A 15275-nucleotide genomic window follows, 5' to 3' on the forward strand; every position below is an offset into this window, starting at 1 on the left:
CTACAATAAGATCAGCATTCTGAAAAGCTTGCTTTTCAGCCATATGTCTTCTTCCGTCTTCATGGATAAAGGCCCTGGTTTGATACTAGGGACAGATTTAGAAGGTGTGGATAGATGGGTAGGGAAATAAACTGCTTTGTGTGCTCCATTTGTTCATCCGCTCATTAAGTTCTTTCTATTTTAAACACTTTCAATTTGGTTTATTTAGGAATCCTTTCAGAGAACAGATAGGCTGAATGACAACAAGTAAAACTGAAATGGCATGATGCCCTAAAAATACGTGCTTCTTGTGCTTAAACAAGCCGTGGAAAAAAAGAAAGAAAGAAAGAAGTTAGTGACCATATTGTAGCTAGCAATAGAAGGTCCAGCTGTCACATCAAACATTGATGGACAATTAAATATCAAAATATCCTCAGACGCTCAGGGGCACCACTGGTTACTGATCAATCATCACTTCAAAGATCATAAAAGACCTTAACAATTCAAAACTGCTTAAGAATTTTAAATAGATAGATAGATAGATAGATAGATAGATAGATAGATAGATAGATATTTTAGTGTAGTTGGAAGGATTAGAAAGATAGATATATAGATAGATAGATAGATATGAAAGGCACTATATAACACATAGGTAGGTAGATAATCCGTACATCCAAGTCTTGATGTAAAATCAGGTGAAGGCCGAGGGCCATGAGGGTGCTGGATGGCTTTGCCTCTCCTCTGATTCTCCAGCTCTTTTGGCTCTTCAAGTGTTTGCTCTTCGCAGCTCTTTGTGATGATGACTACTACTGGTGTGAAGAGCTATTTTTCAGTTTTTTTTTAAACCACAACAGATACCTCAGATGTGTTGTTGTTGTCTTTCTTACTATGCCACAGAGAACATGTAGATTCATCACTGAGAGTTTTAGTAAAATGTGAGAATGTGAACTGTTAAAAGTTTTAAGAACAGATTTGCATGAGCCCTTCAGCAGCAGCAGCAGCTCACTGAGAGCTCTTCCACAGATGAGGAAGTTGTCTAACCTTTCGCCTTTATTTCTTGCTCATTTGCAGGCATCTTTCCTTTACTAGCATTGTAACTAATGAGCTTAAAGCCTAAACACATCTTGGGGTTCACCCCAACTTCCAGAATTCGACCAAAGGAGATGAGTCTATTTGCACACCACAGGCCCCATAAAGGACAGTCTGCCAATTTCTGTTTCGATACCGCTACATTTCCATTCATTATCCAACCCGATATATCCTAACTACAGGGTCACGGGGGTCCAAGCAGGGAGTAAGCAAACCCGGGTCTCCTAACTGTGAGGCAACAGTGCTACCCACTGTGCCACTGTGCCACCTACCAGGAGGAAGTCTTCATTCAAAACAGTCATTCAAATAAACATCTGATAACAATAGGAGTTGCTCTTCCTACCTTAACAGAGTCGCTTAAATAAAACCGCAGAAGTGTGACTGAAGCCGTGAGGGGTCTTGGGATGTTTCTTTAGGTCATCAAGCTGAGGTTATGTTTTTTGGTAGTCCGGTGCTATAGTTAGACTGACTAGAACTGAACTAATATAACTGTTAATTTAATAATTGAACTGTTTTAGCTTTTTTTCAGTATTTAACTTATGAAAGAAAGATTAAGGATGTGTTAAAATGATCTGTTACATGTTTTTTTCCCCCACTGATGGTTTGAATAACTGCTGCGTTTAAATAAAAAAAAAAAAATACCAGAGTCAAGCGAAGAGTTTACATATCTAATACATCATCAGTTAACACGTCAGACCACCCATCTGCCCTTTAGGCCACTAAGCACCAAGCTATTAGATTTCTACTGCCTTTCTTTTCCAATCTTAAATTGTTCAGATGTAGGAAGTAGAGAGAGAAATGTGGAAACTCCAAAGTAAAAACCGAACTGCGACCGACTGACCCGATAACAAAGGTCAAACACTGACCCCCAGAGGACAAATCCTGTAACGTCGGTCCAATCAAACACCACAGTGTCAACCAGACTGGGTGAGCACTTTGAAAACTTGTCCAGCTAGACTTCGGTTTACTTACTGCCCCCAAAACCTGCGCTTATTTTTTTACTCTCTGATAAAATTTTTAGTGATAATCATCAAGAAGAAGAAACTGTTAGGGCTAAGCAACAGAAAGTGAAGGTCAGAAAGAAGAAAAGAGGAAAAAAAGGAACATCAAAATAAGAGAAGACGTGGTCAACAGGCTTTCTGGAAATGTACTTGTGAAGGGAAATATGAAGAAAGAAAGAAAGAAAGAAAGAAAGAAAGAAAGAAAGAAAGAAAGAAAGAAAGAAAGAAAGATGTCTGACGGGGACCACCATGTACCAACAAGAATTCCCAGCAGTTACCTCAGACATGGATGGACATTCAGACGTCAAAATATCCTCAGCCGCTCAGGGATTCCACTGGTTATTCATCAGGGTTTATCATGAAAGACCTGAACAATTAAAAGGATAGGATGAGAAAGGCGCTATATGACAGTAAATAGGGTTGTAAGGCACAATATTCTAAATAGACAAAATGTATGTGCTTATATATTACAATTTATTATTTGGCTGGCATCTTTATCCATGGTGACTTGCTACATTGGCAATACCATTTGGTGACATTTACTTTGTATTTTCTTTCCATCCATTATCCAACCCGCTATATCCTAACTAAAGGGTCACCGGGGTCTGCTGGAACCAATACCAGCTACCACAGGGCGCAAAGTAGGAAACAAACCCCAGGCAGGGTGCCAGCCCACCACAGGGCACACACACACAAACACACACACCCACACTAGGGACAATTTAGGATCACCAATGCACCTAACCTGCATGTCTTTGGACTGTGGGAAGAAACCAGAGCAGACACGGGGAGAACATGCAAGCTCCATTCAGGGAGGACCCAGGAAGCGAACCCAGGTCTCCTTACCACTGCGCCACCGTGCCGCCCTCTTTGTATTTTCCTTTTTTGTATTTTCCATTGTCACATAATGTCCGTAGTGGGATTTTGGACCCTCATCCTCAGGGTTTGAAGTCCAAAGCCTTAACTGCAGAATTTTTGAGGGGTGGCTTAGTGGGCAAGGAAAGGAAGCAGTGGTGCTGGAAGTGGGCCAGGCTCAATAAGCGCCAGAGAGGAAATTATGGAGTGGCAGTGGCAATGCTGTGGACCACCCATTAGTGTATGGTATACAAGAGCAGCAGTAACGGTGCCACCATATCATTTCTTTGGGACATTAGTGATTACAGGAGACCCACCAGGAGGTGACAGAGAAGCTCGGGCTTTCTTAAATAAAGAGGGCAGCATCTCAAAAAGACTGGCAGGAGGGCACAGCCTGCCATCATTTCAGAAGTCTGGGAAGCCAACTCTTTCCTACTCAGGAGCCGTGGTGTGACCAGGTGAAGCCACTTCACTCGATTGTGGACTGTTGGCCGCAGCACTGGACGTCAAGCTGGGAGGTCACTGGTTCAGTCCTTGAATTTGGAGAAGCATTTTGTGAAATATCGATTGATCTGAAAATGCTTTTGAGTGCTCTCTTGGTCTCACTAGGCAGGGTCCATAGCCCTCGGGATGGCATCAATTTGATGGAACTCAGCACTGACATTTTATTTAAAAAGCTTAGGTGACAATAAGAGAGAAGTAAACTGTAAGGAGACCCTGGCCGGACACCACCTTACATCGTGCACTGAATCACAAGTGACTGCCCTGGATTCCTCGGCTCTGCTCCTTCCCCTTTCCTTCTCACCTCCACACTCGCACTGCAATCATCACAACCACAGGCTCAGCTCCCAGCGCCGCCTCCTAACACCTCTGGCAAACACCCGGGGAGTGGCATTATAAGAGTGGAGTGGCCAGCCCTGAGCTTCACTCGTCAACATCAGGCTGCCACCTTTCAGGTAAGGAAACGTTTCTGATTGTGATGCTCAAAGCGGCCAGAGGGACCGGGTATCGTTAGGTGCTCTTGGGTCCAGAGAGTTGTGTTTGAAGCTCTCCTGGAGTGGGGACATTTTATTCGCTTTGTAAGTTTCAGTTCGTAAAAAGGAGCATTAAATGTCTTAATGAAAAATGTGTAGGAATGGTACGATTACATGGGCAGACATCAGAGGAATGGAAACTGGAAAAGGGTATTGAACATTGAGAGAGCCTCGGGGCTCTACCATTAGACGTGGACACATTTGTTGGTACCCGTCCATGAAAAAATTGTCTCTGAAATAACTTGAAAATGGTAAAGGTCATTGACAGCCATCATTGTTTATTCTGTAGTTAATACAAAGTTACTTTAGAGTTTGGATTCAAAAGAATATCTCAAAAAATAACCCAAATACAAATGGCATGGACTATTATGATGGGACCTGCAACCTTTAAAGTCTGCAATCCTTGGAGCTCTCCATGAGACTTCTGCACCTGTCCACAGGTCGAGCAACCCACTCGTCTGGCTGGGTCAGGTTTTGAAGGGAGTCTTCTCTGGTTTCAGTTCTTTCCGTAGATGTTCCACAGGATTTGAATGAGGACACCTGGAAGGCCATTTCAGAATAGTCCAGTGTTTTGTTCTTAGCCATTCTTGGTGCTTTAGCTGTGTGTTTTGGCTCATTATCATGTTGGAGGGTCCATGACCTCTGACTGAGACAGAGCTTTCTGACACTGGGCAGTGCGTTTCACTCCAGAATGTCTCGATAAGTCTTGAGATTTCATCGTCCCCTGCACAGACTCAAAGCCCCACATGCCAGACGCAGAAAAGCAGCCCCGAAACAGAATGGAGCCTCCTCCATGTTTCACAGTAGCTGTGGTGTTCTTTTCTTTGAAAGCTTCATTGTGTCATCTGTAGACACAGAGCTGATGTGACTTGCCAAAAAGCTCCAGTTGTGTCTCATCTGTACAAATGACACTCTCCCAGAAGACATTGTGACTTGTCAATATACATTTTAACAAATTCCAGTGTGGCTTTTTTAAATGGAGTCCTCCTGGGTCTTCCATTGAGCCCACTGTCACTCAAAAAGCGACAGATGGTATGGTCAGACACCGATGGACCTTGACCTTGGAGTTCAGCTTGTATCTCTTCCAAAGTTATTCTTGGCATTTTGTCCACCATCCTCGTTGTTCTTCTGCCCATTCTGGGGTCGATGTTCCTCTCGAGAGGTTGTCTACAGTCCCATGGACCTTAAACTTCACCATAATATTTACAACTGTCGTCACAGGTCTTCTCACTTTTGCCTTTAACATGCCTGTCTAAAATTGTCTTTCTGATCTCCTCAGACAACTCTCTCCTTTACTTTCTCTGCTGCATGTTCAGTGTGGGACACCACACAGCAGGGTGACAACTTTGGAGATGAATTCAAGAAAACAGCCAGTTTGAAAATCCAGTACTTTAGGGTATGTTCTAGGGGTACCAACAAATGTGTTCAGGCCATTTTAGAAGATCTTTGTAGAATAAGCGACGCTTGATCTCTTATCACACTTGCTTTGCTTTACTTAAAGACATCTTAAAGGTTTGCAGCTACAGGGGGAACAATGGCTTCTTGGGAGGCATACAGCACCTTTTCAAGGAGCAGCAGTAAGGGGACAAACACATTTGTCCACGTCTGTGTACGTACTTATATATATATATCTTCTAGGGGGCTTCATCCCCTGCTTGCTTTGCTCACCAACCCCTTTCCCCCCCTTTGCCAGTGCCTGCTTCACGGAAACCCCCTCTTAAACGGTGATACAATAGGAAAACAATAAATTTTTCTTTAACTCCTCTTTGCTCGAGCAGCTCCTGGCGTGCTGCCGCTGCCCTCACGTGTGATCTGCAATTCACGCGCCTAGGCATCGTTGTGAAAAGGGGGACTGAGCGCACCCCAAGGAGATGCGGCCGCTCCTTCGAAACCCCCTCTTAAATGGTAATACAATGGGAAACAATTACAGTTTTTTTTTTTTTTACCTCCACTTTGCTCGATCAGCTGTTGGCTTGCTGCTGCCTCCGTACCACCTGATCTGCATTTTGTATGGCACTTTGAACGTTTAAAAGCCTGTACAGCACGTGAATATTCAATCTCTTTTCACTGTTCTGTTATTTCCCCTGAGTAATATTTTCAGATTGTTTGCGTGAATGCAATCTTTACTCTCATTTATGGAGACTTTCGAATTTTCCTGCTTCCATTATCTCTAACCTGCCTGTCTCTGTCTCTCTGTCTCTCTTCAAAAGATCACGTCTCATCCCCGGGAAAAAGTCTTGTCTCATCGTTTTTTTGTTTTTTTATAATAGATATATTTTATATATTTATATACTGGAGGGTGCATGGGAGTTTGCCCAACCAGTCTACATATGTTTTGTGGACTTGGAAAAAGCATTCAACCGTGTCCCTCGGGGAATCCTGTGGGGTTGCTCCGGGAGTATGGGGTACCGGACCGCCTGATAAGGGCTGTTCGGTCCCTGTACAACCAGTGTCAGAGCTTGGTCCGCATTGCCAGCAGTAAGTTGAACTCTTTTCCGGTAAGGGTTGGACTCCGCCAGGGTTGCCCATTGTCACCGATTCTGTTCCTAACTTTTATGGACAGAATTTCTAGGTGCAGTTGAAGGGGTCCGGTTTGGTGGGCTCAGGATTGGGTCACTGCTTTTTACAGATGATGTTGTCCTGTTTGCTTCATCGGGCCGTGATCTTCAGCTTTCTCTGGATCGGTTCGCAGCTGAGTGTGAAGCGGGTGGGATGAGAATCAGCACCTCAAAATCCGAGACCATAGTCCTCAGGGTTGGGAGCGAGATCCTGCCCCAAGTGGAGTATTTCAAGTATCTCGGGGTCTTGTTCACGAGTGAAGGAAGAATGCAGCGCGAGATCGACAGGCGGATCAGTGCAGCGTCCGCAGTGATGAGGGCTCTGCATCAGTCTGTCATGGAGAAAAAGGAGCTGAGCCGTAAGGCAAAGCTCTCAATTTACCAGTCGATCTACGTTCCTACCCTCACTTATGATCATGAGCTATGGGTAGTGACCAAAAGAACGAGATTGCGAATACAAGCGGATGAAATGAGTTTCCTCCGCAGGGTGTCTGGGCTTCCTTAAAGATAAGGTGAGAAGCTCAGAGTAGAGCTGCTGCTCCTCCACATCGAGAGGAGTCAGATGAGGTAGCTCGGGCATCTGATCAGGATACCTCCTGGACACCTCCCTGGTGAGGTTTTCCTGGCATGTCTAACCGGGAGGAGGCCCCGGGGAAGACCCAGGACACACTGGAGGGACTATGTCTCCCGGCTGGCCTGGGAACACTCGGGATTCCCCCAGAAGGGCTAGAAGAAGTGGCCGGGAAGAGGGAAGTCTGGGCATCTCTGCTCAAGCTGCTGCCCCTGCGACGCAACCCGACCCCGGATAAGCGGAAGAGGATAGATGGATGAATGGATAGATATACTGTATATATTACATGTATATCTCTGGGTTGGAAAATGACATGGCATTAATACGATATTTTCTGTTGTCATTACTGATAAATAACGTGAACCATAAAAAGGCAATTCAACACCTGAATCCACCCACATGTTAATACTTCTCATATCAAAACTATCACAATGGGTTACAAAATGTAACTTTGTTTTGTCACGTGAATCAATACAGGTGAATCTTTTCAGTGTTTTTCATGCCAAATTCATTTTAGAATTTCTCTATCACACGAGAATTTTAGGTGACTAAAATTAACAATAAACTTATACTGACGGTATATACTGTATAATTGCTGGGAGTGTCTCACCTAACAGGTAGAAGTCTACCATTGTCTGCCATCCTCTGCGATTTGCTTGTTGTTGTCCGATTCGAGATTACTGGGGGAAAAAGCCTGGAAAGTCAAGCAATCTAAACACGTTAATCCTCAATTTAACTTGAAAAAAATGACTTAAGGTCCTACAACGGACGGTCACTGAGACCCCTCGGCACCTTTATAAAGTGTTGCACCCGCAAAGCCTTTAGTATTGTGAAGCACAGCCTCTTTGTCCCACTTCCATCTGCCAGAAGGGTCTGTAGCATTCAAACTGGTTCTGGAAGGTTCTACCGCAGCTTTGACCACCATTTAGCAGTCCAGACCCAGAACTCTGTGCTGCGCCCCCATGCTCAGATCTGCTTCTAGTGACTTATTTCTGTGCAGTACAATTGTTACACTTGTTAAGACTGTTGTTTGCAGTCGCCATTGAACTGTTGGCTGTATACTTTTATAAACACATCACAGATAAAGGGGATTTTCTGAAAAGGACTTGAATAGAAAATGTCACTATATGCCGCTAATATGGTACTGTATATATCAGACCCACAAAATTCTGTGCCAGCAGTCCTAAAAGCATTAGCAGCTTTTCAAAAGATATCTGGACTGAGAATCAATTTGAATTAAAGCGTACCTTTTTAAGTGAATTTTCTAGCATGTAATATCGGACCGGACACCTTCTCATTTATCTTAGCAGATCATTTTAAATATCTAGGGGTAAATATTACAGTTAAATCTAAAGATCGTTTTCAACCAAATTTTGCTGTCTGTATGGAAAAAAATGAAACAAGACATGACTAGATGGCTGCGGTGGGCTGGTGTCCTGCCTGGGGTTTGTTTCCTGCCTTGTGCCCTGCGTTGGCTAGGATTGGCTCCAGCAGACCCCCGTGACCCTGTAGTTAGGATATAGCGGGTTGGATAATGGATGGACGGATGACTAGATGGTCTACCCTCCACCTTCCGTGAGTAGTGAGAATCTCTTATCCAGTTTCAAAGCATCCCCATATATATTAACAAATAATTTTTTTAAGAAATTAGAGTCCATCATAACTTCATTTATTTGGAATTCGAAACATCGGCTCATCCAAGTGGCAACTCTACAACAACCTAAAGTAGAAGGTGGCACGGCACTACCCAACTTTCAATTTTATTACTGAGCAACAAATATACAAGCTATAAAGAACTGGCCATCAACACCAATTGATGAATATCCACAGAACTGGTCTGCAATAGAAATACAGCCTTGCAGTACTTCTTTAAATTTCACGCTCTGTGCCCCAGTTAATACAAATTACCATCATTACACTAAAAATCCAGTCATCCAGTCCAGTCAGCCAACCTGCGACACAATGCATGGAGATGCCATTAGACTTAGATTCTCAGAAATCTCTCCTCCACCGCTCTCAGCAAGCTGTGTCACACCCCCTCCCAACTCTGGCTCCTCTTCTGGGTTTCCCATAGTCCTTTATATAGTTCTTGACCCGGAAGTGCTTCTCCTCTTCTGTTCACGTGATTTGTCAACACTTTTGGGTCAGATGGAGAATTACATTTTTCTTCTGCCTGGAAGTACTTCTCTCCTATTATCCCCGTGATTTGGGAGTACTTCTGCATGATATGGAAATTATAAAGCCTCATGTCTCCCGGCAGTGTCCCCTGGCGGCATCCACGGTACTCAGCAGGGCTGTGAAGCCGAACTGCAAAGTCCATGATGCCCTGCGGGAATCCGGGACATCGCTACGCTGCAGGAAACTCGCTATCTGACCCCTTAAGTGTCCCTGAATAGGTGCCTTCCCGAATCATTCTCCTCTTTTCGGGTATCTCGGCTGGGTTCTGTAGCTGATTGTCCACCACAACCCTCAAACTCAGCTGTAGTCAAGCATCCTTAGACACTCTGAGATCGAGGACTGGAGAGACACTCACTGCTCTCAAATGCCCGCATACATTCTGAAGATCAGCTGCAGTCAGGCACCCTCACAAACTCTGAGACCCAGTTGCATGAAGATGTTCTCAGCTCAAACACTTGGATCCAGGTGCTGATAGACACTCTTTAGGTCTCAGATGTTCTCATAACTTTCAGGCACTTTCATATGCAGAGCAGAGAGATTAGTCTATCATCTTGGGCAATCAGAAGCCATTTAGGGGCATGGTAGCAAAGATAACAAAGCATAAAAAAATACACAGAGCCATAAATCAAACCCTAACCCTTCTTGAAAATGCATCCTACTGACATGGACATAATGACTAAGCCTAACCTTAATGGCTTAGGGTGAGCTGTGTCACCCATCATCAGGGTCTGCTGTCAGAAAGTGAGTGCGGTGTTGGAGTCCTGGTATGAGGCATTCAGCTTTCGTGTTTCACCTAAGGAGTGTCTGAGACCAACTCTCTTCAGCTTCATCCTCTTTGAATAAGGGAGCTTCTGTACGGTGCTGACAGAAAAGGCAGATCAGAGAATATGCATACTAAAGTTACTCACAATGTCCATGAAAATGAAGGGTGATGATGAATTCAAAAGGATGTGAGGTGAAAAGGGGTCTGTGATGATCCCTAACTTCCATCCTGATTGAACACTCATGTCTGCTTTTCTGTATCTCCACTCTCACAGATTCAGCCCAACCACCTGACGAAATGGAGATGCGTCTGGTGTTGCTCTCCCTGGCTTCTTTGACCTTTGTCTTCTTCACTCGTCCTTTAAGGGTTGAAGCCTGCAGAATCGCCACCAGTAGTGAATGCGCCAAAGCTCAGTTTGTGCCCGGGCACAATCTGGGAGGTGAAGGTTTCAACATCGTCACCATGAAGCGCACAGGTGCCTACGTCATCAACATGGATAAGGTAGACAAGGCCAACGGTACTTGCATGTTGTGCACAAACACCCATGAAAAAAAAGTCCAGCAAAAGCTGCCTATTTCGATGGTGGATTGGCGTCCAGTTCCTCGGTGCAAGATGAGCGTTTACAGCAAGGTGTACGAGTCCAGTGAGTCTCTATTGAACAACACTGGCTCCAACATTAAAAACGACTGGAAGGTTGGCCTGGAGATAAAAGCCGATCCCAGGTTCCAGCCATCCTTGATGCTTGGAGGATCCCATTCCAGAGCTGCTAATTTTGCCATGGAGAAATCAAAGAAAGATAAATACAGCTTTGCCAAACACGAGGTACACTGCGAATTCTACAAGTAAGTGAAAAAATATATAAGGTAAAGAAAAAGAAAGAACAAAAACTTAAAATTAGAGGCTCAATCTGCCACATATGCATTCTCTCCAACCGACTTAAGCCAATTCAGAATTGCAGAGTTCAGCAGTCTTGAGACTAATGGAGTATGGTGGTGGGTGATTGGCAAACCATTTGTTCTTTTTGAACGACTCTTTTCAGTGAATGATTTGAGGGAGAGACAAGGAAGTGTATATTTCTGCATGGTGTTGTCAGTGTCTTTCATTTTGCTTATAGATGTTTAACACACATGCAGGAGAATCACATAAATCACGAGACTTGACTCATCTGATTCATGAACAAATCGCTACCCGAGAACCAGTAGAACAAACACGGTCATAACAATCTTTAGTCTAACGTTCATTTGTTTTGTGAATGAATCACTAGCCGAGAACCACTACAACAATCGCAGCCATAACGATCTTTAGTCTAGCGTTCCTTTGATTTGTGAACGAGTTACGAGCCAAGAACCAGTACAACAATTACGGTCATAACAATCTTTAGTCTAACGTTCATTTGATTAGGGACCGAATCACTACCTGAGAACCAGTACAACTATCATGGTCATAAAAATCATCAATCTAACGTTCATTTGTTTCATGAATGAATCACTAGCCGAAAACCAGTGCAATGATCACAGTCATAACGATCTTTAGTCTAACATTCATTTGATTTGCGAACGAATCATTGTGAGTTACACAATTCTCATCACTTGGATTTTGTAACAAATTTTTATCGATCCTAATCGTATGGTCCTCGAAAGCAACAATGCAAAATTTGGTGTAGATAAGTCAAAGGGTTTAGGATTGTACAGGGAACATACAGACAGACATTCATTCTATATTATATTATATTATATTATATTATATTATATTATATTATATTATATTATAGCTGAATATCATCCACAAGCCATTAGTCTAATGGATTCTTGCTTGTCTGATTGGCAGGTACAGAGTGCAGTCCACTCCAGTCGTGAGTGATGAGTTCTCCCAGTCCTTCAAGGCTCTTCCTAATCGATACTCCCGTGACACAAAGTCCCAGTACCGATCTATCATTGACATCTACGGCACCCACTTCATGAGACAAGTGTCCCTAGGTGGAAGGGTGAAGAGCATCACGGCTATCAAGACGTGCGAGGCTTCCTTGAATGGCCTGACTGACTCAGCTGTGAAGGACTGCCTTGACGTGGAGGCATCAGCTACCATCTTACAAATGGCCACAGTCAAGACCGAGGCTCATTTCTGTCGGGAGAAACTGAAAAAGCTGAAAAACTCTCAAAGCTTCAGTGCCACTTTCAATGAGCGCCACTCGGAGATCAGTGGAGGGGAAATGAATGTAGGGGACCTCCTCTTCTCCTCCACCTCAGATCCCAAAGCCTACAGTAATTGGTTTCCTAGTCTGAAGAGTACTCCTGACGTCATCTCCTACTCCCTCGCCCCTCTCCACAGACTTTTCCCTAAAGATCCCCGGAGCAAACATCTGAAGTCCGCTCTGAAAGATTACATCTTTGAGCACGCTGTTTTGAGGAGCTGCTCCAGCAAGTGTTCAGTTGGTTCACGTACGAGCGTCAGGGAGCCGTGCAACTGCGTATGCCATGGTGACAATGCCGTAAAAGCCAACTGCTGTCCTGTTGAAAAGGGGCTGGCTAAATTGACCGTGAAAAACATGAGGGCTACAGGCCTGTGGGGTGACTATTTTACCAAAACTGATGGTTCTGTGAAGGCTTCATATGGTGCAGAATTTCAACGTACTGCAGTCATCGACAACAATGACAACCCTGTGTGGAGAGATACATTCAACTTTGACAACATCAAGCTATCCATGACTAACAATCTCATATTTGAAGTCTATGATGCGGACTATAATTGGAACTCTGACCTGCTGGGAAAATGCACCATCTCATTGAAAAACGGGGACCACGATAGTTTGTGTGCCTTGAATCATGGCACTTTTTACTACTCCTACAAGGTGACGTGTGCCCCCAGTTTAGGTGGTGCAGAGTGTGACGAATATATTCCTTCTGGTATGAGCACCGAGCTGACAAAGAGTTACGTGTCCAGAAACGCCATCCACGTCCCGCTTAGTCTCTTGCCACAACTCTATCATGGCTATGTTCCGTGGCCATTGAATGGGACCCAAGAACATACAGTAAAGAACCCTGACTTGAGAATGAAGAACAAGACGATGTTTTCTCCAATATGAAGAGCTCCCAAATCCCAGAATCATTGGGGGTCAAGTGGCTCAAGAGTTAACCAATCACGAGCTCGGCACAATCAACCTGCTCTGCATCACAAGCAAGCCCCTCCCCTTACAAGCTTTAACCCCACCCCATCTTAATTTGTTAGGCAACACTTATGATTTCTCAGTCACATGATAGGAGTGAGAAATGCAGTGCCTGCAGAACGTACTCAGGCCCCTTCACTTGAGCAACACTCAGTAACCCCAAAAACAGGACTTCAGACCTTTTTGCAAATTTTAATAAAAACCTGAAATATCACATTGATACAAGTATGAAGACCCTTAATTAGTACTTCATTGAAGCCCCTTGTGGCAGCAATCCCAGCCTAAAGACATCAAGGGTCTGACGTGACAAACTTCACACACCTGGCCATGGGGATTTTCTGCCATTCACCTCTACAGATCTTCTCAAATTCAGTCAGGTTAGGTTGAGACCATCAGTGGACAGCTATTTACAGATCTCTTCAGAGATGTTCATTTGGGTTCACGTCTGATCTCCGACTTGGCCACTCAAGGACATTGACAGAGTTGACCCTAAGTCACTCCTGTGTTGTCTTTGCTTTGTCCAGTTTCAAAGTGAACCTTCTACTGAATCTGAGGTCCAGAACACTTAAAGAAGGTTTCTATCAAGGATATCTCAATCCTGACTAGTCTCCCACTCCCTGGCTTTGAAAAACAACCCAAACCATGATGCCACCCACATTGCACAGGTGATGACCAGTGCCTGGTTTCCTCCAGATGTGATGTCTAGAGTTGAGATCAATCCTTCCAGAGAATCTTATTTCTCATAGTCTGAATGTTCTTTAGATGCCCTTTTGTCCCTTTCAGGTGTCACTTGGCCACTCTGTCATAAAGCTCAGATTAGTTGCAGTGGTGGCTGTTCTTCTAGAAGTTTCTCCCATCTTTACTCAGGTCCTCCGGAGCTCAACCAGAGTGACCATTAGGTTCTTGGTCAACTCTCTTACCAAGTCCTTTTTCTGATTGCTCAGATTGGTTGAGTGGCCACCTCTAGGAGGCGCCCTGACTATTTCTGACATTCTTCCATTTAAAAACGATGGAAGTTCTTGGAAACTTTTAATGCTGCAGACATTTTCTGTAGCGTTTCCCAGATACAATTCTTTCTCTGAGCTCTGCGGCCAATTCCTTCAATGTTATGACTTGTTTTTGTGCTCTGATACACAATGTCGGCTTCTACAGACGTGTGTGCGCCTTTCCTAATCATGTCCGATCAACTGAATTGGCCACAGGTGGACTCCAGACAAGGTGTAGAAACATCTCAGTGATGCTCAAGAGCCAAAGTAACGGGTCTGAACACTTGTTTCAATAAGATATTTCAGTTTTTCACTTGTAATAAATGCTCAAAGCTTCCTAAAATCCTGTTTTCGCTTTGTCATTTTGGGGTATCGAGTGTTGTTGGACGAGGAGGAAAAAATGATTGAAATGATTTTAGCACAAAGCTGCAACATAACAAAACACAAAGAAAGTGAAATGGTCTGAATACTTTCTGAAGGCAAAGTAAAAACGGAGCACAGTCATTACCACGTGCTCAAGCATTGTGTGGTCAGCATACATCTCATTGCAGTTTGAACTTTTAGGTTAGTCATTTTGTGTATTTTACTTTACTGTTTCATTTATTTTACTGATTTTTGATCCCAGCCTGCTTTTGGTTTTGCTTTGTAGAAAATAAAGTGCTTAAAAATTCATTACCTCACTGTTGTCGACCTTCACATTTCTTATGCTTTGTGTGTCTTGATCACCGAAATGGTTCAACTGAATCTGCCAGATCATGAAGGCCTTGCCATTAGTGCTGCTTCCTGCTCCTTCAGTGTGCCCTCTGACCTGAGCAGAGAGATGTCCTAAAGAAATATGAAATGTTAATCAACAATCGACAGAGGTACCACTCACCAGTGCACTTACACTGGGCAACTAGGAACATTCTGGAAGGCTGGCAAAGTCACTGCTCAGTGTGACACCCACTGGATCCCCATTAGGGTAAGTGTGTAATGATGGGTAAGGGACTGGACTTTAACCCCAGCATTGCTAAGCTACCTTACTGGGAAAATGCTAGAAGGTTGACAGAGCAGAGCCAATGTTCAGTGAGCCAAGCCTATCTATCTATCATATAGTGC

At 43.9% G+C, this 15275-nt stretch overlaps 1 protein-coding gene across 1 annotated transcript; it reads left to right on the forward strand.

Annotated features, from left to right (window-relative positions):
- Window positions 1-3865: 3865 nt before the first annotated feature.
- LOC120536657 (perforin-1-like) lies at window positions 3866-14826 on the forward strand. The gene is made up of 3 exons (XM_039765090.1): window positions 3866-3880; window positions 10303-10870; window positions 11856-14826. The coding sequence occupies exons 2-3, from the start codon at window positions 10326-10328 to the stop codon at window positions 13108-13110; spliced, it is 1800 nt and encodes a 599-aa protein (XP_039621024.1). The 5' UTR covers window positions 3866-3880; window positions 10303-10325; the 3' UTR covers window positions 13111-14826.
- The last annotated feature ends 449 nt before the right edge of the window (window positions 14827-15275 follow it).

The sequence above is a fragment of the Polypterus senegalus genome, chromosome 10 (assembly GCF_016835505.1).
Source record: "Polypterus senegalus isolate Bchr_013 chromosome 10, ASM1683550v1, whole genome shotgun sequence".
Classification (NCBI taxonomy): domain Eukaryota; kingdom Metazoa; phylum Chordata; class Cladistia; order Polypteriformes; family Polypteridae; genus Polypterus; species Polypterus senegalus.